Source organism: Lampris incognitus, chromosome 19 (genome assembly GCF_029633865.1).
Source record: "Lampris incognitus isolate fLamInc1 chromosome 19, fLamInc1.hap2, whole genome shotgun sequence".
Taxonomy (NCBI): Eukaryota; Metazoa; Chordata; class Actinopteri; order Lampriformes; family Lampridae; genus Lampris; species Lampris incognitus.
This window is the reverse complement of record NC_079229.1, coordinates 24,028,211-24,052,880: the sequence shown is the minus strand read 5'-3', so window position 1 is coordinate 24,052,880 and position 24,670 is coordinate 24,028,211. Positions and strand designations below refer to the sequence as shown.

At 45.6% G+C, this 24,670-nt stretch overlaps 1 protein-coding gene across 1 annotated transcript in view; it reads left to right on the top strand.

Moving 5' to 3' along the window:
- The window catches only part of cdh7a (cadherin 7a), a 103,344-nt gene extending 79,037 nt beyond the window's left edge, over positions 1-24,307 (top strand). The window contains exons 9-11 of the mRNA XM_056299051.1: positions 14,740-14,857; positions 19,359-19,607; positions 23,793-24,307. Coding sequence (XP_056155026.1) covers positions 14,740-14,857; positions 19,359-19,607; positions 23,793-24,307 — 882 coding nt within the window. The remainder of the gene's footprint in view (positions 1-14,739; positions 14,858-19,358; positions 19,608-23,792) is intronic.
- Positions 24,308-24,670: the final 363 nt, after the last annotated feature.

Genomic DNA, 24,670 nt, shown 5'->3' with positions numbered 1-24,670 from the left:
AGTTGTGGTGAAATACCGTGTTTGGTCTGTCTGATGGCAGACTGAAGGGATTTTCCTGAGCATCGTTCTGTAGCTCATCTCACATGCATTCAGATTAAAGGCCTAGTCTTTTTGGACTGTTTGACAAGAGTGCAAACTATTAACCTATTTTATGATATCACTGACAAAATAATTTTTTCCAGTGCGAGGATGAGTAAAGTATTTACATATGACCATATTATTACACGGAGCACATCCTCTGCATTTGTAACACCCATTTGGAAGTAGTTTTAATAAGGCCTGTGTACTCTTTTCCACTAATTTTACATTAGCATGTACAAGGCTATCTCTGAGACTATGTCTTGTTAATGATGGTTCTCTCAAAGTCATGGAAATTGCTGGATCTGATGATAATATGTGCCGACGTTTTTTTTAATAGTAGAGCCCAGTCTATGGCAGTGCTTGCATTTTTTTTTTTAATGTCGTTATCTCGAGATCATGAGTAAATTATCTCATTATCTCAAGATACTACTACTACTACTACTACTACTACTTTCGGCTGCTCCCGTTAGGGGTTGCCACAGCGGATCATCCGTTTCCATTTCTTCCTGTCCTCTGCATTTTCCTCGTTATCTCAAGATAATAAAGCCTAGTTTTTCTCAAGATAACGAGATAATTCATCACGAGAAAATTACTTGTTTTCTCAACATCATAGGATAATTATGGAGAACTCAAAAATTAGTGTCTGGTTCGTTTGATCACTGCAGTCATGCAATCTACATTTCGGAGAGGCGCGATTGCGCCATCTCCACTTAAAAGTCAATTACGCATCCACATCCCTTTGTATGGTATCCCCTTCAGTTCTACAAAGGTAGATTTAAAAAAATAAAAAATCAGATCAAATTGTTTTCAGCAAACGCCACAATATTCTTGTACAACATGTCCCCTGGTACCTCTGTGATAATTTGTTTTCCTGCAGAATTATTTTTAATTGGATGCTAAAATTATAATATCCCTTTCAGTTCTACATGGGCAGATTTCGAAAATTCCATAAAAAAAATTACATCAAATTATTATCAGCTAACTCAATCATAATCTTGTAAAATAGGTCCCCGAGTACATCTGCGAGTATTTTTAAGTTGTTTTACTGCAGCATTTTTTTTGATAATTAGATGTTAAAAGTCATACGCAATATACATGCATTGCTATGTAGGCATATTTTGAAAATTCCATTACAAAAAAAGACACAAAAACAAAAAACCCCAAAACAAAACGGGGCAGGCAAGTGTGAGAAAAAGGTACAGACTAACAGATAATCAATCACACGTAAACCACTGAGATGAACTGGCAAACACTTGACTGATAACATACAGGTATATAAAATATCAACTTGGTTGGGGGCGAGCCTGGCGGGCAGGCGGGTGATAGACTGATGAGAATTGCAGAGAAGGTGGAGTTGAGTCTGGGCATGTGGTGTGCCGAAAACAGAGACCAGGTGATTTGGGCTGGTGCAGGGAGGGCTGGATGTATTATATGGGATCTGGACACACACACACACACACACACACACACACACACACACACACACACACACACACACAGAGGAAAACAAGGACAGCAAGTGAGTGAAAAGCAAAAATTGTTGAAGAGCGAGAGAGAGAGACTGAATGGGATATTGTTATGATTTTAGCATCAAATTATCCAACAACAAAAAAATGCTGCTGTAAAGCAAGAGTAAAACATCATGAAAATCAGCACATTGGCACTTCGGGACATGTGAAAACTATTTGATTTGATTTTTTTTTAAATATTTCTATGTAGAACTGAATGGGATACCGTACAAAGCATTGTAGATGCACAATCCATTTTTAAGTGGCGATGGCGTGACCGCCGTGATCAACTGAACCAGACGCTCATTTTCAAGTTCTTCATAATTATCCTGTGATCTTTATTTATCATGAGAAAACTTGTTTTTTTGTGATAAATTATCTCATTATCTTGAGAAAACGAGCTTTGTTATCTCGGGAGGACAAGATATTTACTCATGATCGTGAGATAACGACATTTAAAAACATAATTGCAAGCACGGCTGTCCTCGGCTTCCATAGTCGTCGTCTTCGTTTGCTTCTTCGATGGACCGGGGAACACATTTTGAACAGGTCGAGCCCATCAGCCTCCAACCACTGATGACTGTGGGAGAGTTTGCCACCATATAAAAAAACAAAATGGCTCGTGGATCAAAATTAATCTCTGTTCCCAGCAGGAACTTGCTTTAGTCTCAGCAACACCAGGTACATCAACAGAAACATGCCAGCAAACTTGGTTTTACTTTGAAAATTCACACGACAAATTGTTGATTTTCAGGCCTCTTTGAAAGCTGATACATACAGCTAATGGATGTTCAGCTTCATATGACTCACCTGCTTTTCTAACTGTGGTTTAGTTACTTCAAAGTCAAAGTCCTTTTTCATGTGGTGTTTCCATTACTTTGCCCACCCCTTGTATTGGGAGAGACCCGTGTCTGTTTCACAGCGTTCATAAACATATAAGATTTCATAAACATATAAGATTTTATAAACATATAAGGTTTCATAAACGTATAAGATTTTATAAACATATAAGGTTTCATAAACGTATAAGATTTCATAAACATATAAGATTTCATAAACATATAAGGCCCAACATGGCCTTGCCCCTTTACAGATTTCCGAACTTGTGCATCCTTACGCCACCTCTAGGCCACTCAGGTCTTCCGACTGGTGCCTTGCAAAAGTATTCAACCTCCTTGACAGTCATCACTCATTTCTGAATTATGAAAAATACTCACACATCTGTTCCTGAACAATAATATTTTTGTGAACCCATAAGCTCTAACAGCGTGGTCCCAAAGTCAAAATAAGTTATGTTTTGCTGACTTTTTATTAATAAATTAAAAACTAAAATATAGTGCCTTCATAAGTATTCAACCCCTTGCGCTCTGAAAGCTCCAAGTTTACACAAATGACAAATTATTCCTAACACAAACTCAGGTTAACACCATTGGACATAATTAGTGTGCACCTGTAAGATATTGAAGTAACAGTCTCATTTATGGGTATTAAAAAAAGCACTCTGTGTAAAGTTAATTAGCCGGGTGTGAACTCCATCAGAAAATGAAGACAAAGGAGCATAATACTGAAGTAAGAGACAAAGTGATTAAAATGCAGAAGGCATGAAAGGAATATAAAACAATATCCAAGTGTTTGGATGTCCCCGGAACACTGTTGGATCCATTGTCAGAAAGTGGAAGCTGTATCACACCACCCAGACGCTTTGTAGGACAGGCCGTCCCTCAAAGCTAAGTGTCCGAGCAAGACGTGGGCTGGTGGGGAAAGCCACAGATGATCCTTCAATCACTTTGAAGGAGCTCCAGAGGTCAGTGGCTGAAACTGGACTAAATGTGCATGAGTCAGCCATATCATGGGCTCTCCATGAATCTGGCCCATATGGGAGGGCAGCAAGAAAGAAGCTGTTGCTCAAAACTATGCATATAAAAGCACGCTTGGAGTTTGCTACCAGACATGAGAGAGACCCAGTTAGGAAGTGGGTAAAGGTTTTGTGGTCGGGTGAGACGAAAATCGAGCTTTTTGGCCAAAACTCAGTGTTATGAGTGGTGTAAACCTAACACTGTTCATGCCCTTAAAAAATACCCTCCCTACAGTGAAGCATGGCGGCGGCAGCATAATGCTATGGGGTTGCTTTTCATCTGCAGGCACTGGGAACCTTGTTCAAATTGAGGGAAGAATAGATGGAGCTAAATACAGGAAAATATTGGAAAAAAAACACCTGTTGCAGTCTGCCATAAAACTGAAGCTTGGGAGAAGGTCACCTTCCAACAGGACAAAGATCCTGAGCACAAGGCTAAAGCAACAATGGCATGGCTCAGCAACAAAAATGTGAATGTTTTGTAGTGGCCAAGTCAAAGTCCAGACCTAAACCCCCTTGAAAATCTGTGGCCCAGAAGGAAAATAGAGGCACCATCCCACCAACCTGCAAGACCTGTACAAATTCTGCGAAGAAGAATGGGTAAAGATTACTCCAGAAGAATGTGCAAAGCTTGCACATACTTACCCTAAGAGAATCATGGCTGTTATTGCAGCAAAAGGGTACTCTACAAAGTAATGGTATGTGGGGGTTGAATACTTATGCAAGCGCTATATTTTAGTTTTTGATTTATTTTGAAAAATTCAGCGAAACACAACTTATTTTGGCTTTAGGGACCATGCTGTTAGAGCTTATAGGTTCACAAAAATAATATTGTTCAGGAACAGACTTGTGAGTATCTTATGACTGTCAAGGGGGTTGAATACTTTTGCAAGGCACTATACCCTGCTCCCTCTGCAAATCCAAGGGTGACTGTGCTTTTGCCGTAAGGACCCCATCCCTCTGGAACAGTCCCCCTTCCACGTTATAGATCAGCTGAGTCTGTAAACAGCTTTAAAAAAAAACTTCTCAAAACCCATCTCTACCGACTTGCCTTCTCTGTAATGGGGCTGTAATTTTTACTTTTGTAGATGTTGTTTGTTTTTTTTTTTTCTCTATCTGTAACTTGTGCAGCACTTTTGTTTTAAAAAGGTGTTGTATATAAATAAACACTTACTTACTTACTTACTCACTTACTTACTTACTTACTTACTATATAAATATAAAAAGGAATGATAGGCTGCTATGCACCAATCTGGGATCATACTCCTGAGTTAGATGTGGGATTTGTGCTGGATCCTGCTGGAACAGGGTCCAGGACCTCCCAGATTGGGATCGACATCTATTTAATTGGGTCCAGCACCTCCTTTATTGCTGTCTGTAAACAAATTTTATGTAATATTTAACATGATCTGTTCTGTCATTCTTTTATTTCCCATTGAAGTTACCCGTAAGTCGCTTCTTTGCCCATTTTGGATGCATTTTAAATCGGATTTCAATGCGAGGGAGAGAGATGTGACATCTGAACATGGGTGGATTACTGAACGGGCCTACTGGGCCCAGGTGCAGGGTCCCAAGGGCTCAGGAGGCGCCTAAGCCAGAGTCTCTAGATGAAGTTGCTGTTATTAACTTTGCATTTCTTGTTGCATAGTCAAAGGGCTTAGTCATTCATGGCAACAACAAAGTGCTGCTGAGAAACTGAAGGAAATTGCAGGTGAATGGATGTCTTGGTTGGTTTTGCTCCCGCCCACGCTACAATGCAGGCGCTTTTGCTCTTGCTCTCTGCTTTCCTCTTTAACTTTCCAAGTTTTCCTACTTTTTTTGTTACTTTTGCTACTTCTGCACAAGCAGTACTCAACCCCCCCCCCCCCCCGCCCCATTTTCTACCCAATTGTACCGCGCCGATTACCCCTATCTTCCGAGCCGTGCCGGTCGCTACTCCACCCCCTGCAGACTACCACATGCGTCCTCCAATACATGTGGAGTCACCAGCCGCTTCTTTTCACCTGACAATGAGGAGTTTCGCCAGGGGGACATAGCACGTGGGAGGATCACGCTATTCCCCCCAGTTCCCCCTCCCCCCTGAACAGGCGCCTCGACTGACCAGAGGAGGCGCTAGTGCAGTGACCAGAACACATACCCACATCCGACTTCCCGCCCACAGACACGGCCAATTGTGTCTGTAGGGACTCCCGACCAAGCTAGAGGTAACACGGGGATTCGAACTGGCCATCCCCGTGTCGGTAGGCAACGGAATAGACTGCCACGCCACCCGGATGCCCCAGCAGTACTAAACTCTGACAACTAGATTATTTGTAAAAGTGACCACTGTTTTCACAGTTTTCAGATTTCATCACTTTGAAAAGGAGAAGAGAACGTGTCTGTCCATGGCTCTGATGCTGAAACAGAATGAGTCCCGCTGCCCTCGGGAACGACACTGGATTTTCTTTGTGTTCACTTTCGGTCGTGGAATGTGAGTAATTAGTGTGGATGAATCAAAGTTTGAGGGACTGGAATATAATAACGAGACTGAGGCTTCAAAAGACGTCTGACTGAAAGATGTCTGAAGGTAGGGACATTCACTTAGGGGTGACGACCCATTGACAAATGAAATAATTAATACTGTTAGTTGAATTTCAAGAAACAACTTTACAACTGGACAGAAACAAGTTGAAGAAAGACGTCTCCGAATTTTCTTTACAAAGATAAAGTTGAAGTAATTGTCTTTGGAACCAAGGAAGAACAATTAAAAGTCAGCACTCAGCTACAAACCGGTAGTGTTTAAAAACAACAAACCAAGCCTGAAATCTTGTAGTCACGGACTCAGACCTGAATTTATACAGCCGTATTAAGATAATTACAAAGTCAGCCTACCATCACCTGAAGAATATATCAAGAATTAAAGGGTTTATGTCTCAGCAGGATTTGGAAAAACTTGTCCATGCATTTATCTTCAGTCAGCTGGCGTACTTTAGCAGCATCTTTACTGGTCTCTCTAAAAATAATCGACCAAACAGCTGCAGCTGATTCGGAACGCTGCTGAGTCCTCAATAAGACCAAAAAAGTGGATCACATCACTCCAGTTCTGAGGTCTTCACACTGGCTTCTTGTCCATCAGTGAATTAATTTAACATCTCTGCTCTCTGTTTATAAAGCACTGAATGGTTTAGGGCTAAAATACATTTCTGATCTTCTGCTACACTATGAACCATCCAGACCTCTCAGGTCGTCTGGGACAGGTCTGCTTTCCGTCCCCAAAGTCAGAACTTTTTTGGGGGGGGGGGATTTTTCCCCCTTTTTCTCCCCAATTGTACCCGTCCATTTACCCCACTCTTCCGAGTCATCCTAATCTCTGCTCCACCCTCTCTGCCGATCCGGGGAGAGCTGCAGACTACCACATGCCTCCTCCAATACATGTGGAGTCACCAGCCGCTTCTTTTCACCTGACAGTGAGGAGTTTCAACAGGGGGACATAGCGTGTGGGAGGATCATGCTATTCCCCACAGTTCCCCCTCCCCCCCGAGCCGGCACCACAACCGACCAGAGGGGGCGCTAGTGTAGCGACCAGGACACATACGCACATCCGGTTTCCCATCCACAGACATGGCCAATTGTGACTGTAGAGACGCCCGACTAAGCCGGAGGTAACACAGGGATTCGAACCAGCGATCCCCGTGTTGGTAGGCAACAGACAGTGGTGGATCTAGAGATTTTTTCCTGGGGTGGCAAAGGCGTGGCAAGACTGTGTCCCAGAGGTGGCAGCTGCCACCCCTTGCCACCCTGTAGATCCGCGCCTGTGAGGGGGAGGGGGGTTCTAAATCGGCGACTTCTGTTTGAGATGAGTTTGGTGCGGGTCTCATTGACCTTCACCATGCATGTACATAAAATATACTTTAAAAACATATTATCTGATTTATAAATGGGGTGGCAACAGGGGTGGCAAGACTGTCCCAGAGGTGGCAGCTGCCACACCTTGCCACCCTGTAGATCTGCGCCTGGCAACAGAATAGACCGCTACACTACCCGGATGCCCCCCCCCCCCCCCCAAGGTCAAAACTAAGCATGGAGAAGCAGTTTCCAGTTCTTATGCAGCACATGTATCTGGAGCAAACTCCCAGAAAACTGCAGTTCTGCTGCGACTCTCGGTTCTTTTAAATCAAGGCTGAAGACTTTCCTGTTTGTCGCTGCCTTTTCTTAAATAAAATTTGAAGCTTTTGATTATCATCTTACACTGCACTGTAACTTTTATCTTTTTATTTGCTTTTAAATGTCTTTATTGCCTTATGTTGCGTTTACAATTTGTCTTAATGCCTTTTATGTTTTATGTAAAGCACTTTTTATTGCCTTGTTGCCAAAACGTGCTATACAAATACATTTGTCTTGCCCTGCCTTAGTTAATATGTTGCTAAAATAAGATACTTTATTGTCATTGTGCGCACACAGTGAAATTACATTTGGTGACTCTCAGACCAGCAACACTAGACAAGGTTGTTGGCGTAAACTGTGTGTATGTGCGCTGTGAATCATGTTGAGGTACAGGTGAATTTAGTTATTGTGCTGTTGGCTGTAAGTCAGTGTACCTGCCCTGCCGGGAGGGGGGCCTTTTGTGCGTCCGTGCCCAGGGGCCTATGGTCTCGTAATCCACCTATGTGCCTGAAGTGTGAATTTTGTGCACATCACGTGAACTAATGTTACTGCGATTTGAACTGGTATACCCTCAGCAACTAGGAGGAAACTGGTCAAATTTCAAAAGGACAATCAATGTGTTGAATTTCTTCAAACCACGAGGTTCAGACCCGACAGCCCAGCATTGTTCTGGAGGATCAACAAGTGCTGTGACAGTGGTGCTGTCGACAGTGTTGAAACGGAGCAGGGATCGACAGACAGCTAGGCAGAACACTTCACGTATTTCAGTTTCTTAGCATTCTTAGCATGCTTGCTTTTCTTGGTCGTAAACAGAATTTTGGGCCTGAATCCCCCCCACTGTAGCAATCCACAGACAGACGGTAATGACAGAGAATTGAAGGGACCGTCAACGAGAGATAGATAGAGAGAGCTGCAAACCATAAACAGCTGTTTCTACCCCCCCCCGCAAATGTTGAGTGATTATTGTGAATGCTGATTAATAAATGTAAATAAATAGTGCTTTGTTTGTGATGATAGTTTTGTTTAGTTTTAACAGGTAGCGTGTTGTCCGGTGCGCTCCAGGCTGTAGATTTTGTGACGCGTCCTGTGGTTCCATGACCTTTTCTCTTCTCCTGACCCGCTAGAACAGTACCCTCTGAGTTCTGGGACCTCCGGGTTTACAAATTGAGCACTGGTTAGATGTGAAAACACAGGGTCATTTAAACCAGTAAATGTTAAATGTGGCAACTACGGCTTTACTAACAACGAGGAATGACTATAAAAGAATCTCATCATAATTATAATAATACCAACATGTGGGGCATCTGGGTATTGTGGCGATCTGTTCTGGTGCCTACCAACAGGGGGATTGGCGGTTCAAATCCCCATGGCTTGGTCGGGCATCTCTGCAAACACAAGTGGCTGTGTCTGTGGGTGGGAAGCCAGATGTGGGTATGTGTCCTGGTCGCTGCACTAGCGCCTCCTCTGGTCGGTCGGGGCACCTGTTCCGGAGGGGAGGGGTGAGCTGCGGGGAATAGCATGATCCTCCCACGTGCTACGTCCCCCTGGTGAAACTCCTCACTGTCAGGTGAAAAGAAGCAGCTGGCGACTCCACATGTATGGGAGGAGGCATGTGGTAGCCTGCAGCCCTCCCCGGATCGGCAGAGGGGGGTGGAGCAGCGACTGGGACGGCTCAGAAGAGTGGGGTAATTGGCCAAGTACAATTGGGGAGAAAAAGGGGGAAGAAGAAAAAATACCACTGTGTGTGTGTGTGTGTGTGTGTGTGTGCGTGTGTGTGTGCATGTGTGTTTGTGCACACAAGCATGGATGTGCGTTGCTGTTCGCAGAGGTGTAAAAAAAACTCGCATCCTGCACCTTCCCTTGTCAACACAAGCCCTAGTGACTTGTCATATCACCATAGAAACGGGAGGTGCCACTTATTTGGTGCAAAGATTATTTATAATCTTGTTAAAACTTTCAAGTGCTGACTATCTTATTATGTGACTGATCTGCTAACAGATTTAAAATCCCATATCTGCTGCTAGATTTACTTCCTCGTGTTCGGAGATTAACGTCACTGCCAGAGAGCCGCATGCCACATGAACGCCCTCGTGGGACGAGTGGTCGTCCGTCCTGTCAACTCTTTCGGTGTTAAACAGTATTAAACATGCCAAGACTCTTGTAATTTGCATTTCACGCCATACAGAAAAAAAAGAGAGAGCGGGGCACAAACAGACAGTTTTCCAAGGGCATCATTTCCCATTGTTTTCATGAGTACGTGTTCAGACTTATGACGCAAGTAACTGCGAATGGAGGAATTTGAAACTCAGAATAAAACAAAAAACAGAAACGGTTTCATTTTATTACTGTGCACATACAAGAAAATTGGAATTTGCCTCGGTGGTGTTGCTGACAGGAAGACACAACACAGCATTATACAGTTTTATGTAACTAACAACTGACAATAATGTTAAGTATCTCAATCAGCGTCAAGTAGCATAAGGAATAGCGCCACCCTTTACCTGCAGAAAAGTTTTTTCGGTGTGTGGTGGGATACTGGGCCATTCTGCAAGAGGGGAAGCCTCCGGTTCGTTAAGAAGGTGAAGGAGTTGGAAATCTACTCTGAGCTCCAGAAGCTCCCATAAAGCTTCAGTGATGTTTAGATTTGGTCACTGAGGCCATTAAACACATTTGACCTCACTGTGGTGTTCAGGAAGCCCCTCTTGGATTTCTTTAGCATTATCATCTTAAATATGGGAACATCACGAGAAAACGGCGTTTACACCATAGGCTGCACCTGGTTATCAAATATGGCCTCATGTTGCTTGGAGAACATAGTTTTTGTTGAGACGTGGTCACAGAGATGCTTATTAAACTCTGTGGTCATTTTAAGGCTTCAGTTTCCTGGTGTGTAGTAACCATCCTGCTGGTGAGCATCAACTTACAACCACTCTTCATCTTTGCTGATGCAGCTGGTCCACGTTTGGCATGTGTTGCCGTGATTTTCAGAACTGTTTCTATGGCCGAAGCACCTTCAGTTCAGACACCGACTTTTTGGCCTCTTTACAACTGTTCTTTTCCTTTGTTTTACTTGGAAAATTCACGCGTCAAATTGCTGATTTTCCGATGACCTCTTTGAAAGCCGATATATACTGCTAATGGATGTTCAACTTCATATGGCTCACCTGTGTAGCTGCCTTTTTTTTTTGGGTGGGGGGATTTTCCCCCCTTTTTCTTCCCCGTTGTACCCGTCCAATTGCCCCGCTCTTCCGAGCCGTCCCGGTCGCTGCTCCAACCCCTCTGCTGATCCGGGGAAGGGGGGGGCTGCAGACTATCACATGCCTCCTCTTGATACATATGGAGTCGCCAGCTGCTTCTTTTCACCTGACAGTGAGGAGTTTCGCCGGAGGGACGTAGCGCATGGGAGGATCACGCTAGTCCCCCCCTCCCAGTTCCCCCTGCCCCCTAACAGGCGCCCCGTTTGACCAGAGGAGGCGCTATTGCAGCGACCAGGACACATACCCACATCTTCATCATACTTCTGATGTAAATGTAAACACAGTGTGTTATGAACTGGTAAATGCCAACTATGTCAGCTATGGCTATGCTAACAATGAGGAATGACTATAAAAGTAAATGTCTCCCCCCCCCCCACCTATTTTCTCCCCAATTGTACCCGTCTACTTGACGCATACCCACATCTGGCTTCCTTTTTTTTAACCCCCTTTTTCTCCCCAATTGTACCCGTCCACCCGAGACATCCACATTCGGCTTCCCACATGCAGACACGACCAATTGTATCTGTAGGGCGGCCTGACCAAGCCGGAGGTAACACGGTGATTCAAACTGGCGATCCCCGTGTTGGTAGGCAACGGAAAAGACCACTACGCTACCCGGATGCCCAAAAGTAAATGTCCTCATAATTATAATAACACCGTGTGTAGCACGCATGTATGTTTGTGCACACATGTATGGACTTGCATTGCTGCTTGTGTGTCACGGTTCGCCGCATCTCAGAAGCCTCAGATGAGGCCGCATCCCTCTCTTTGCATCTGCTTGACCTGACACAGGCATGAGTAAACTGAAAAACTCCTCAATCCCGGGATTTATTCGATTCCTCGGTCTCGCCCCTGACAGGTATCATTCTGCCGCTGTCGTTAATGTCTTTTGGCGAGAATTTATGTCTACGCCGCTGTCTTCCTAACCCCGTCCCCTACTCAGCCCATTAGAGGATTCCCAGCCGAAGACTCTCTGGGACTGTACGCATCAGAGCCGCACTAATGAAAGGCATTATACATTACAGCGTGTTTGATTTAAGGATGATTTACAGTCCTTTCCTGCAGCACCTAGGAATGGGAAGCTTCTGCGAGATAAGCACAGAACCGAGCCGCCATATTCACAGGACATCAAAGGGGCTCCTATAATGCGCCGGATTCATCATCGGCACAGGAGCCACGGAGAAACGTCTCCATTAGATCTGAAATTCACATCCCGGCGTGGAAGGCATGTAAGGATAAGACGAGCTATTATGATCAGGGAATTAACGGCGTCTTTCATATTCTGCCGAGGGAGCCGGCGTCTGTGTTGAGCTGCGCCGTTGTTGCCGTAGCGGTTAGCGCGCTGGTTGTGTGTGAAGCATAACTTCTGGTCTGAGTAAAGAGTGGATATCCTGAACACGTACTCTGGAGCCGAGACTGATGGCCTTTACATGGCATGATTCCACGATCCCTCCGCCTCACCCTGACCCCTCCGCCTCACCCCGATCCCTCCGCCTCACCCCGATCCCTCAGCCTCACCCCGATCCCTCCACCTCACTCCGATCCCTCCGCCTCACCCCGATCCCTCAGCCTCACCCCGATCCCTCCACCTCACCCCGATCCCTCCGCCTCACTCCGATCCCTCCGCCTCACCCCGATCCCTCAGCCTCACCCCGATCCCTCCACCTCACCCCGATCCCTCCTCCTCACCCCAATCCCTCAGCACTTTTGAATACCAAACAGTCCGAGATAAAAGATAAAAAGCGTGCATTATGATTGATTTTGCTGACGAAAGTACAATTATTTCCATTTTCGTGAGAAACAGAGTACATATTCATGAATTTTCACTCATTCTGCCAGGTTTAATAATTGGCAGGGCGTTGTTTACCACCTACACCAACTCTAATACCTGACAGCTTGTAACCAGCAGCATTTAATCATGGTTGACAAATGATAATCCATGTCTCAGCAATGATGGATCATTGCCTTTTTCACTGTGTGTGTGTGCATGTGCATGCTTGTGTGTGTGCATGTGCATGCTTGTGTGTGTGTGTGTTTGTGTGTGTGTGTGTGTGTGTGTGTGTGTGTGTGCGTATGTGCGTATGTTTGGTTTTTTTGTACTTTGTTTATATCACAATCTAAGATGAAGAGCCGGCTGGGGTTTGGATGTGTGATAATTCAGTGTGAAGTGCTTTTAAGAATATCTTGGATCCAATCCATGGGTGTGAGTCTTAGTGGGTTTGCTTTTTTTCTGTTTGTGTTTGTTTTTGTTTTTTTAGATTGCTTGCAAAGGATCCAGAGCCCATGATTTAAATTTGTAAGGACAATGCTGCAGTAGCAGCCACTTTGATGGCTCTCATTGTGGGGCTATCTTTTCTCACCCATGTGGCATGTGGTTGTGCGATATGCATGTTCTGTACAGTGAATCCTGATTGAGACGTGGTGTATTTTAGTTTGATCCCCCCCCCCCTGCTTGCTGCAGCTAAGGCTCTGCAGCACAGAGGCTACTGAAATTGAATACTGTTTTGTGTATCACCCAAACAAGACACGTTTGTGGTCTCAGATTCTATGTGCACATGTTCGCACCCATATTACTCATCCATCCATTATCCAGACCGCTTATCCTTACTCAGGGTCGCGGGGATGCTGGAGCCTATCTAGGCAGTCATTGGTCGGCAGGTGGGGAGACACCCTGGACAGGCCGCCAGTCTATCACAGGGCCCCCACACACACCCATACATTCACACCTAGGGACAATTTAGTATGGCCGATTCACCTGACCTACGTGTCTTTGGACTGTGGGAGGAAACCGGAGCACCTGGAGAAAACCCACGCAGACACGGGGAGAACATGCAAACTCCACACAGAGAATGACCCCCCAAGGTTGGATTACCCCAGGGCTCGAACCAAGGACCTTCTTGCTGTGAGGCGACTGCGCTAACCACTGCACCACTGTGCCGCCCGCACCCATATTAATTGAATAGAAAAACACATAAGCTGGTAGGCGTGGATAAATGAATTTGTTAATGTGAGTTACTGTATTTTCTCACTCTTGTCAACAATTGAGAAAGTTTTTTGGGTTGTTTTTTTTTCCCCTTCGGGTTGAAAGGAAACACAAATATGAACACTGCCTGTAGCGAGCTCTGAGCAATTCTTACTTGACTCGGTTTCATACTTTGAATGATGAAATAGTAATTGCTGAATGTATAGCTCATGCATTGATTTGGAAAAAGCATTGACGTAACAATATATTTCATCCAGGACCTCACTTGGTCTATTGATTTGTCTGCAACATGGTGGTCCTTGCAGGTAGCTGTATCAAATGTTGTTACAGAAGTATATTAAGAGCTATTTATTGTGTATAAGGATTATTACTGTATTACCGGCTGTACCTGAGTGTGCCCTTGCCTTGGTAGAGAAGACAATATTGTCCTTTGCGGTGAAAAGCACAGCTTTGTACCTTCTTAAGTACTAAATATTTGAACCAAAATCTCATCCCTGAAATGCCGCTATACTCTTGCCAAGTAAGCACTTACTTCAAGTGATACGATACTTGATGTAAAATCATAGCCAACATTATTAAACTTATTTTTCCCCATGAATCAGACTCAATTTGTTTCTCTCAATTTGACTCGCTGAATAAAGCCGGTCTAGTGTAACGTGAGATTTGTTCTACCATGAAAACAAATCCCCCTTTAGCTCGAGACTGATATCTTCTCTATTTTTTACGTTGGGTGTTTTAATCTGTAAGTTGCTTCAAGTGGAAACACCATGAAACAAAGTACTATTTATATTTATGAACAATGGAAAAATGAACATGCAACGCATCCCTCACTCAACCAACAAAACTGGGAAAGAAAAAAACAAAACACACAACTAACCTTTTATTTTGTTTTGTGTGTGTCATTGTCTGCAGGTTATCCAGACCATCAGTGCAGTGGACAGGGACGAGCCTCCAAGCGGCCATCGCTTCAATTTCGCCCTGGCCGCGCCCGCTGCTGGAAACCTCAACTTCACGTTACGGGATAACAAGGGTGCGAAGCTCTTCTTCTACGGCTGAATTTTGTTCACCAGTCGTAGGATAACTACCAGTTTACAGTAATTTGTCCGTGTTGTCTTATTTCGTCTGCTCTGTGAAGATTATCAATAATTTTTCGGAGGGCGTCCAGGTGGCGTGGCAGTCTATTCCGTTGCCTACCAACATGGGGATCGCCAGTTCGAATCCCTGTGTTACCTCCGGCTTGGCCAGGAGTCCCTACAGACACAATTAGATTAGCTGTGTCTGTGGGTGGGAAGCCGGATGTGGGTATGTGTCCTGGTCTCTGCACTAGCACCTCCTCTGGTCGGTCAGGGCGCCTGTTTGGGGGGGAAGGGGAACTGGGGGGAATGGCGTGATCCTCCCACGTGCTACGTCCCCCTGGCGAAACTCCTCACTGTCAGATGAAAAGAAGCGGCTGGTGACTCCATGTGCACCGGAGGAGGCATGTGGTAGTCTGCTTCCCTCCCCGGATCAGCAGAGGGGGTGGAGCAGCAACCGGGACGGCTCGGAAGAGTGGGTTAATTGGCCGGGTACAATTGGGGAGGGGAAAAAAAAAAAAGGTTTTCTGCCATTGGTGTGGCTTTAGATTTTAATAAGTAAAGTTACCGAAAGATGCTCCATTATTTTCTCATCCACATTCATTCAGACAATCAGCCGTTCATTTGTCAAGGTCATGTCAAGGTCACGGCCAATTTATTGATTTTATTCAACAGGCAAAATCCATTCGGTGGTATTTTCAGGGAGGTTCCCACAGCAGGCGAGGCCCATCAGTCAATCATCTGCTACTTCATTATGGATCTAAATGTCAGCAGGCGACTCAGCGCTTCGTGTTGGGTCAAGCTGGTTGATTTCAGCAGCTCTTAAAAATTTAGGATTTCTTTAAACCCTGTTGGTTGGTTTAAGAAGCTTAGCGGTGCTGGTAGTAACTCTGACGTGGTCTAAACTGCTCCTGTTTGTCACCTAATTAACATGGGCTTATATTCACACTGCAGGCCTTAATGCTCAATTCCAATTTTTTGCCGAGATCATTTGTTTGTTTTTATTTTGTTTTTCATTAAGATCACTGCAAATGAACGTACATCCTTATATGACTCACATGTAAATGAACAACAATTGACCTTGTTTACGCTCAGCGCCCCCCCCCCCTTTTCTCCCCAATTGTACTTGGCCAATTACCCCACTCTTCCGAGCCGTCCCGGTCACTGCTCCACCCCCTCTGCCGATCCGGGGAGGGCTGCAGACTACCACATGCCTCCTCCGATACATGTGGAGTCGCCAGCTGCTTCTTTTCACCTGACAGTGAGGAGTTTCACCAGGGGGACGTAGCGCGTGGGAGAATCATGCTATTCCCCTCAGTTCCCCCTTCCCCCTGAACAGACGCCCTGACTGACCAGAGGAGGCGCTACTGCAGCAACCAGGACACATACCCACATCCGGCTCCCCACCCGCAGACACGGCCAATTGTCTCTGTAGGGACGTCGGACCAAGCCGGAGGCAACACGGGGATTCGAACTGGTGATCCCCATGTTGGTAGGCAATGGAATAGACCGCTACGCTACCCAGATGCCCCATGCTCAGCCTTTTCACATGCAATTTTTTCAAACACTATGCCCTTGAGTTGAGATTGAAGAGGAACAGCACCCCAAATTGATCTTAAGTCAGTGACTGCTTTCTTTCCACTGACTTCTAGTGTCACCCCCCCCCCCAAAAAAAAACAAAACAAAACCACAACCTCATTAGTACCCAGCGTGTGTCACGGGCATTTTCCCTAATCTCATTCGACCATAGTTTTGCCGTGGCAGTACCAGTGACTGGTCAGTGAAAGATGCAGTTGTACTGTCGATACCAGCCAGCCGAGCCCACCAATCTGTGTCACGCAGACTGACACGTGATGCACTTGAATTCAGACTCTACCGCTCGGGCCCGAGCCAAATGGCCACCTGTAATCTGTATCTGATCTCAGAACACACTTGAAAGAGGCCCAAATTGGAGTTAAAAAAAAAAAGCTTATCCTTGCATTCTTCGTATTCACACGTAGCTGAACATATTTTTTTGATCTGTGTGAAATTTATTCAGGATTGGGTCGGACCTGAGGCGTATTTTGAATAGCACGCAAAGTGTTGAGCATCTGAACGTACCTGGCATCTGAGGCTGCGTTTTATTATGTGTGACCACTACACCATGTCGAGTAGCTTAGGCAAAATAAGCACAAATTTATCTTTCTCTTTAAGTTTGTTTTTAGCTTTGATTTGCAAAGCACAAAGCAACCCGTCAGTATGCCACGCACGAGCCCCCGACTGATTTGAACCCAGCGGCAACGTAATGGACATTTTTACCTCCCCAGTGCTCGTTCTGACTCGCTCCATCTGCCCTGTATCTTGAGACAACCTGCACATCAACCTGACTCAGAAAACACTGGATATATGCCCCCCCACCTCACACATCCCACCCCATTTAGCCCAGCCAAGCTGAAGGACTCTACAAATCCATGATGACAATGCAGGGTTTACCTTTTTTGCAGTTTATGACACTGAAGTCTAGCGCGTGGTTAGTTGACACGGCACATAATTGTATAACACTAATTTGTGATTGTCCATCACTGTTATAGACACACACAAAAAAAAACAACCCTCTGGCTTTCCTCTTGCAAATTGAGCTCATCTTGTATAATTGGTAGCATGCCAGAATCAAACAATGAATTTTAGTCTACTTCTGGTTAGCATGGAGGTGGGTTCGCAAGATTTTATTGAAGTTTACTCAGTAGATTTGATCTCAAAACACAAGCCAAAAATTGACTTTTCACCTTGATGATTTGCACACCTGAACGCAGTGCGGGGCGACCGGAGAAAACAGTTTGTCCTGCAAAGCAGCTCAGACGTTCTGTGTGGCTATGAAAGAGAATGGGAAAGAGGGACTTCGTTGTTTTGTGCCAGTTAAAGCAGAACTGATAACGTCTGGACTCTGAAATTACCTTCTTAGATGATGGCGTGTTTCAAATGCAAAGATGCTCGTGAATGTAGAATTTTGTCGTACTTGATGATTTTGCTTCAGCACGGTGTTTAAACACAATATTTAGGCCGTTCCTTCTATGGGAACCTGGTTAACCTCTGCTCTCGCAATAACCCTTTTTATTATAAATAGTTGGGAGATTGGAGCATGCAAAACATTCAGTCGCTGATGTCACGTTAACCAGACTGAGGTTTTCATTTATTTCATGTGCTGCAGATCCACCCGGTGGGAAAAAGACAAACTCTCCACCCTGTGACCCCTTTTACCGGTCATCCTCTGCACCCTGCATAATTCATTTGATGCATAATCATCAGTTTGGTTAAAATGTCTTGCATCATCTTTCTGTCATTTTCTTTAACATCTTTCACTTTCATCTGGTCATTTTGCCTTTCTGCTTCCAAGCGTCCTGTGTGGGACAGCTGAAGTTTGTGAACTTGACTCGCAACGTCATAATATGACTCACCATATTACTGACAACGCTAAATTTCTTCACGGAGGACATTTTATTGGCCTAAAATTTATAAAACCTGCAATTTCCCTCGCAAAAGGGCAGAACAAAGTAGGGCGTCCGGGTGGCGTGGCGGTCTATTCCGTTGCCTGCTAGCACGGGGATCACCGGTTCAAATCCCTGTGTTGCCTCCGGCTTGGTTGGGCATCCCTACAGACACAATTGGCCATGTATGCGGATGGGAAGACGGGTATGAGTATGTGTCCTGGTCGCTGTACTAGCGCCTCCTCTGGTCGGTCGGGGCGCCTGTTCGGGGGGGAATAGCGTGATCCTCCCATGACTCCACATGTATCGTAGGAGGCATGTGGTAGTCTGCAGCCCTCCCCGGTTCGGCAGAGGGGGTGGAGCAGCGACCAGGACAGCTCGGAAGAGTGGGGTAATTGGCTGGATACAATTGGGGATAAAAAGGGAGAAAATCCAACAACAACAAAAAAAGGGGGGGCGGGGAAAAAAAGGTGTGGCTTCTCCTACAAGGCAAGGAGTACATGTGATTGCTGAGTTTGAAAGAACCGTTGGATTCACTGATAAATTTGTCGCAAAATGTTGATTTTTGAACGGTCTCACAAAACCTTCTTCTATTTCTATTTCACTCACTTTCTCTTCTTGTCTGACTCTGGTGACAATTCATATTATTTTTTAACACCAAAACAAAGATGTTATTATTCAACAGGTGGTCTTGAACAGACAGCAATACCACTGTGTGTGATATATTGAATTGTGTTAATTATACCATCTGTTGACGTTCTCAGCTTTTTTTACTACCGCAAATGATCTTTCATTTGCACAAACAAAGTACACACATCCTCACCGAACAGACGCAATCCACCTGAAACTGATGTTCATGCAATGCCTGTTGTTGTTTATTTGATGTCAGTCAGCTCGGTGCTCTAGTAAACCATTTAACAGCTCTGTGGGGACGACTGCAGAGCCTCTTGCTCCCCGTGTCTTATCTGCGTTCCCACCATCATCACTTTTCCAGACAACACGGCGTCCATATTGACAAAACGGGGCGGTTTCCAGCGGCGGGAGCAGCCCGTATATCGACTCCCCGTGTTGATCGTGGACAGCGGGAGTCCGGCCCTCAGCAGCACGAACACGCTGTCGGTGCGCGTCTGTGACTGTGACTCGGACGGCGTGGCACTGTCGTGCGGCGCGGTGGCGTACACAGCGACTGGACTGAGCACCGGCGCCCTGCTGGCCATTCTGGGCTGCATCCTCACCCTCCTCGGTAAGCTCCGTGATGACCTCAGTGTCAGTGGTCTGTGAGCTCTTACAGGAGCCTTTGATGTGGTGGTAGAAGAAGAGGATGAGGGCGTCCGGGTGGCGTAGCGGTCTATTCCGTTGCCTACCAACACGGGGATCCCAGTTCGAATCCCCGTGTTTCCTCCGGCTTGGTCGGGCGTCCCTACAGACACAATTGGCTGTGTCTGCGGGTGGGAAGCCGGATGTGGGTATGTGTCCTGGTCGCTGCACTAGTGCCTCCTCTGGTTGGTCGGGGTGCCTGTTTGGTGGGGAGGGAGAACTGGGGGGAATAGCGTGATCCTCCCACATGCTACATCCCCCTGGTGAAACTCCTCACTGTCAGGTGAAACTCCTCACTGTCAGGTGAAAAGAAGCGGCTGGCAACTCCACATGTATAGGAGGAGGCATGTGGTAGTCTGCAGCCCTCCCCGGATCAGTAGAGGGGGTGCAGCAGCGACCAGGACGGCTCGGAAGAATGGGGTAATTGGTTGGGCACAATTGGGATGAAAAAAGTGGCAGGAAAAAAATCCCAAAAAAAAAAAGGAGAAGAGAATGGTGCCCCCCTTCGGGGATAGAAGTTCAACCATGTAGGCCCGCCCACCATCCTGTTTATGTGTTACATCTTTGTTTATGGGTATCTGGAGTTGTGGTTTTTTTCTCTTATGGACAGCTGGCCCTTAATTGAAGCACACGGCACTAACAACATCAGTGTTATATTGTGGAAAGCAAACAACACCTTGGGGCTGTTTGAGACGATATCCAGCCTACACATGATGAGGTCTTAGATATAGATCATTTTTCCTTCTAAAGGGTATATCTTTAATAGCCTCCCCCTTGATACCAAATGTATTCAGTGGAATTAATTACATCAGAGTGAATTATGTGAAGGTCGTAGCATGACAAAAGCCAAAATTGCTGTAGTTCTCCCAATTATTTCCCTTTTCTAGGTGTGGGCATGCCAAATGAGACTGCATTAACATAGCCTGATGAAGATGCAGTCCTCCACCACAACGGGCAGTGTGATCTATTGCTCCAACAGACAAAGCATTATGGCATCAATTGTTTCACGCTTTGGTGAACTGAGAAGAAACCTAAATAGTTTACACGATACCCAAAATGAGTTTCTGATGGGGTCAAATCTGCCGAGTCCCCTTGAAGTTTGGCTCCCTCTTTTTGTAATAGAGAATACTTTCTTGTGATGAATGAAAACTTCAGAAGTGCAACAGGGGGGAAAAGTGGCTGTGCAGGTGTGAACCCGGCACTGCCAATGAAAGCTGGCTCTATTCTACACGGCATGGCCTCAGGCCACAGGCTCGCCACTAATGGCCTCCAGTTTAATATACCTCCACCTCTCCTTGTGTGCGTGCGAGCACACGTGTGCACGTGTCCTTACTTGTCCCCTTCGGTCTGTTTAGTTCAACTGGCCCAGCCCCTTTCCTTTCTTCCCTTTCTGCCTCCTTTTATTGTGTCTGTCTGTAAATTCCCTCGTCCTCTCAAGGAGCCCCTCCCTCCATCCCCACATTCACAGCCATGTGCAACCATTTCACTCAGTCCTTTATTCTTCTGATCTTCTGTGCCTCCATCAAGACCTCTTCGCCTCTGCTCAATTTGTGGAGTGGCATTTCAGGCTGTGATTGGGTTTGATTGTGTCGTTCTGGGTGTGAGTAGGGCCAGAAAAAGACTAGTTGTGTTGCTTCCAACTGCTGTCATCTGCACGTGCTGTCAGCACCGACGTCTCCTCCAGATTTAGATCTGTCAAGCATGTCTCTGTTTTCCCATCTCTCTCTCGCTCTCTCTTTCCCCCCCCCCCCTCTCTCTTTCTCTCATAAGGGTAAGGCAAACATTTTCCCCAGCATAAATCATTGTACATTAATCATCAGTTGTCATCACTGAGTATAACAGCATCACTGGACATGTTTCATATATGGAGCTCTTCAGAGTACCACTCCTCTGCCATGTCTTGTTATTCATCTGTTGTTCTCATGGACTCAGATCTTAAATTATGCAAGCTACAACTCATGATCACTTCTCCAACTGCCTGCTCTGCCACCTACTCCCCAACTGTGTGACTAGATAGATGGATGGATGGATGGATGGATAGATAGATAGATAGATAGATAGATAGATAAGAGTAAATATATAGTAATGCATAGAGCAACTGCTAATGTGCATACCATACAGTTCAGTGACTGCAAGACAGCACAGTTAGTCACCCACCTGTAACTGTGCAGTATATGTATTACGATACAACAAATTGTATATCAGTTTAGACTATTTATATTTTTTTTCTTGTGAATATCATCCATACCTTAAAAGATGGATTCAGTTGTTTCAGTGATATATTGAAACTACGGAGACACACCATTATTCAGTTAAGATTCAGTGTCCTTTATTTGCTAGTACAGGTCAGGTATGGCTTATTCCTCCAGAGGGCCAATTAGGACATAGTGGAGATTTCCAAAGCTCCAGACGGTTATTTGTCCAACTGCTGCTGCTTTCCAGACTCATTCTATATGACTTTCTGTTCATTCATCTCTCTGTTTGTTTTCCAGTCTGTCTCCCAATTTGTACCCCTGCATGCACCATTGTGTGGAAAGATCTACTCGTCAGTTTGTCTCTGTCCACTTGTTTCATTTCATCTGTATCATACCCACCCCGCCCCGCAAATGTCCTCTCTAGCCACATCTTTTTGGCAAGGTTTGGAGAGAAAGGTGTAATATTTCAATCAAAGTGTGGGTTTTTGACAACTTTTCTGTCATTGCCCCGGTGCACAGGGACACCGGGGGTGTTACAAATGATAAAATGGCTCTGAATTAGCAGTTTGTCAAAACCCGAAGAACCAGAGAGAGATTACTCTAATGAGGGAGTGCATCACATCAATGCACACCAGCAAAGAAAGGGCAGCCCGCATTCACCTTTGCCTATGCTTCACGGCTCTTCTAAACTATTTAAGTTACACCAAGCTAATTACAACTAAAATGGCATTATAATGCTGAGTTGATCTCCTTTCTTCTGTTTACATTTCTGCAGTTGCAGCAATTTGTTTAGCCCTGTATCTTATTTATGTATTTGCTTAACTGTCCCAGGTAGAGATTATTTCATACCAGTGAATTGGTACATGACGCAAGCGGGCTGGCCAGCCATGTGCAGCCCATAGAGTGTGCTTGGCCACTGGCCAGCGTGCAGCATGTGATGCATCATGCCTGCTGTCCGGGCATTAAATCCTAAATGGCCTCGCTGGAATATTAAATTTCAATGTGCCACTTTGTATCTTCACATTGAAGATGCCCCACTGAATTGAAAAGCGACTCGAGCTTGTCTGGTCAGAAGGTCTTGCATGACAATTTTCAGCATCCCATCTCAAAGTGACAAAAGCCAAAAAACCAAACCAAATCAACAGAAATTGGTTATTTCCTAAATAGCAGCCGTTGCTATTAGAATGGAATGAGCAACCTAGCATTTTACAGAATAACTGTTTACCGGTAATACCCCGAGTGTCACTGCAGCAGAGTAGCAGCAGATACCTGACACAGGGGTACCCATTCATCAGTGTGTCCTGCAGCCTCTCATATGACACTGCCTCCCTTCCACCTCCTCCATTTGCTCCCTTATTATGGGGTGTGAAGTGGTATTTGCCTTCGGTTCCTGGGCCTCTTTCTATCTAGCCTGCAGTGGCTAGATGTTGCGAGGGAAAAGAAATATGAGCCTACGGAACAATATTTCATTGGCACCGGCGTGACATTGATGGATAGAGGATCATTAGACATTTGCCAGTTTGCTTGGGCGGAGAGTTATTTTCAGCAGTAATGTATGGGGGACGAAACAGGGATTGGAGGAAGGGGTTCTAGTAAGTTCTTTGAAGGGCCACAGATTCCAGTCTGGTGAAGTTTTCTATGTTTGCCGAAGTGATATGCAAAATGGCGGCGGCAGAAACCGTGAAGGACGATATCATATTACAGTCAAGCTATACGGTTTGTTTAATACAATTTGCCAAGCGCCAACATTGAAGAAGTCATATTTGGGTTATCTGTTATATGTATTCTCAGGGCTCTGTGCCTTTTTCAATTCCCTGCCATCTTTTTGAAGGGATCAAAGTGACGGGGGGGGGGGGGGGCGGGGGGTAATATCTGAGTTGCCATACTGACCCATACATCTCTCTGCTTTTCTGCAGTGATGGTGCTGCTAATTGTGACAATGCGACGGAGGAAGAAGGAGCCTCTGATCCTCGAGGAGGAGAGGGACATCAGGGAGAACATTGTCCGCTACGACGACGAGGGCGGAGGAGAGGAGGACACGGAGGCCTTCGACATGGTGACCCTCCGCAACCTCAACGTCATCAGAGACCCCAAGGTCCGGCGAGACGTCACCCCAGACACGCCCACCTTCTTTCACTACCCGTCGTCCTCACGCCCGGCCTACAAGTCCCTCCCAGACAACGTGGTGTTCAGAGAGTTTATCTGGGACCGGCTGAAGGACGCTGACATTGACCCGTCAGCGCCCCCGTATGACTCGTTGCAGACGTACGCATTTGAAGGGAGCGGCTCGGTAGCAGAGTCACTAAGCTCGCTGGAGTCGCTAAGTACAGACTCCGAGCAGAACTACGACTATCTCAGCAATTGGGGACCACGCTTCAAAAAGCTGGCCGACCTGTACGGGAACACCGAGGGGACCAGTGTCTTCTCATAGCCCGTGAATGTCTCTCACGCAGTTCTCGGACTTCGGTAAACAATCGACGACAGTAAATTATTGCGAAACCGAGAAGACGAGCTTTTCTGTTGCAGCAAGGTGGCAGCAAGATTCAATGACAACAGAAGCGAGATTTTTGGGGGTCGGGGGGGGGGGGAAACACTTTGACTTCAAAAGGTTTTGGTTTGTTTACTCCCTTGTATGGATTTTCAGAAGCGTGACACGGTGGGTTTTGACAGAGACTTCAAAAGTGGCTAGACTGAGGAGGAAACCTTGGGCGCGAAAAGACATTAAAGGTTTCAGATTTGGGCTCAGTTCCAGCCATTGACTGAAGATTGCATACATGTTGGGCTGTTTGTATGG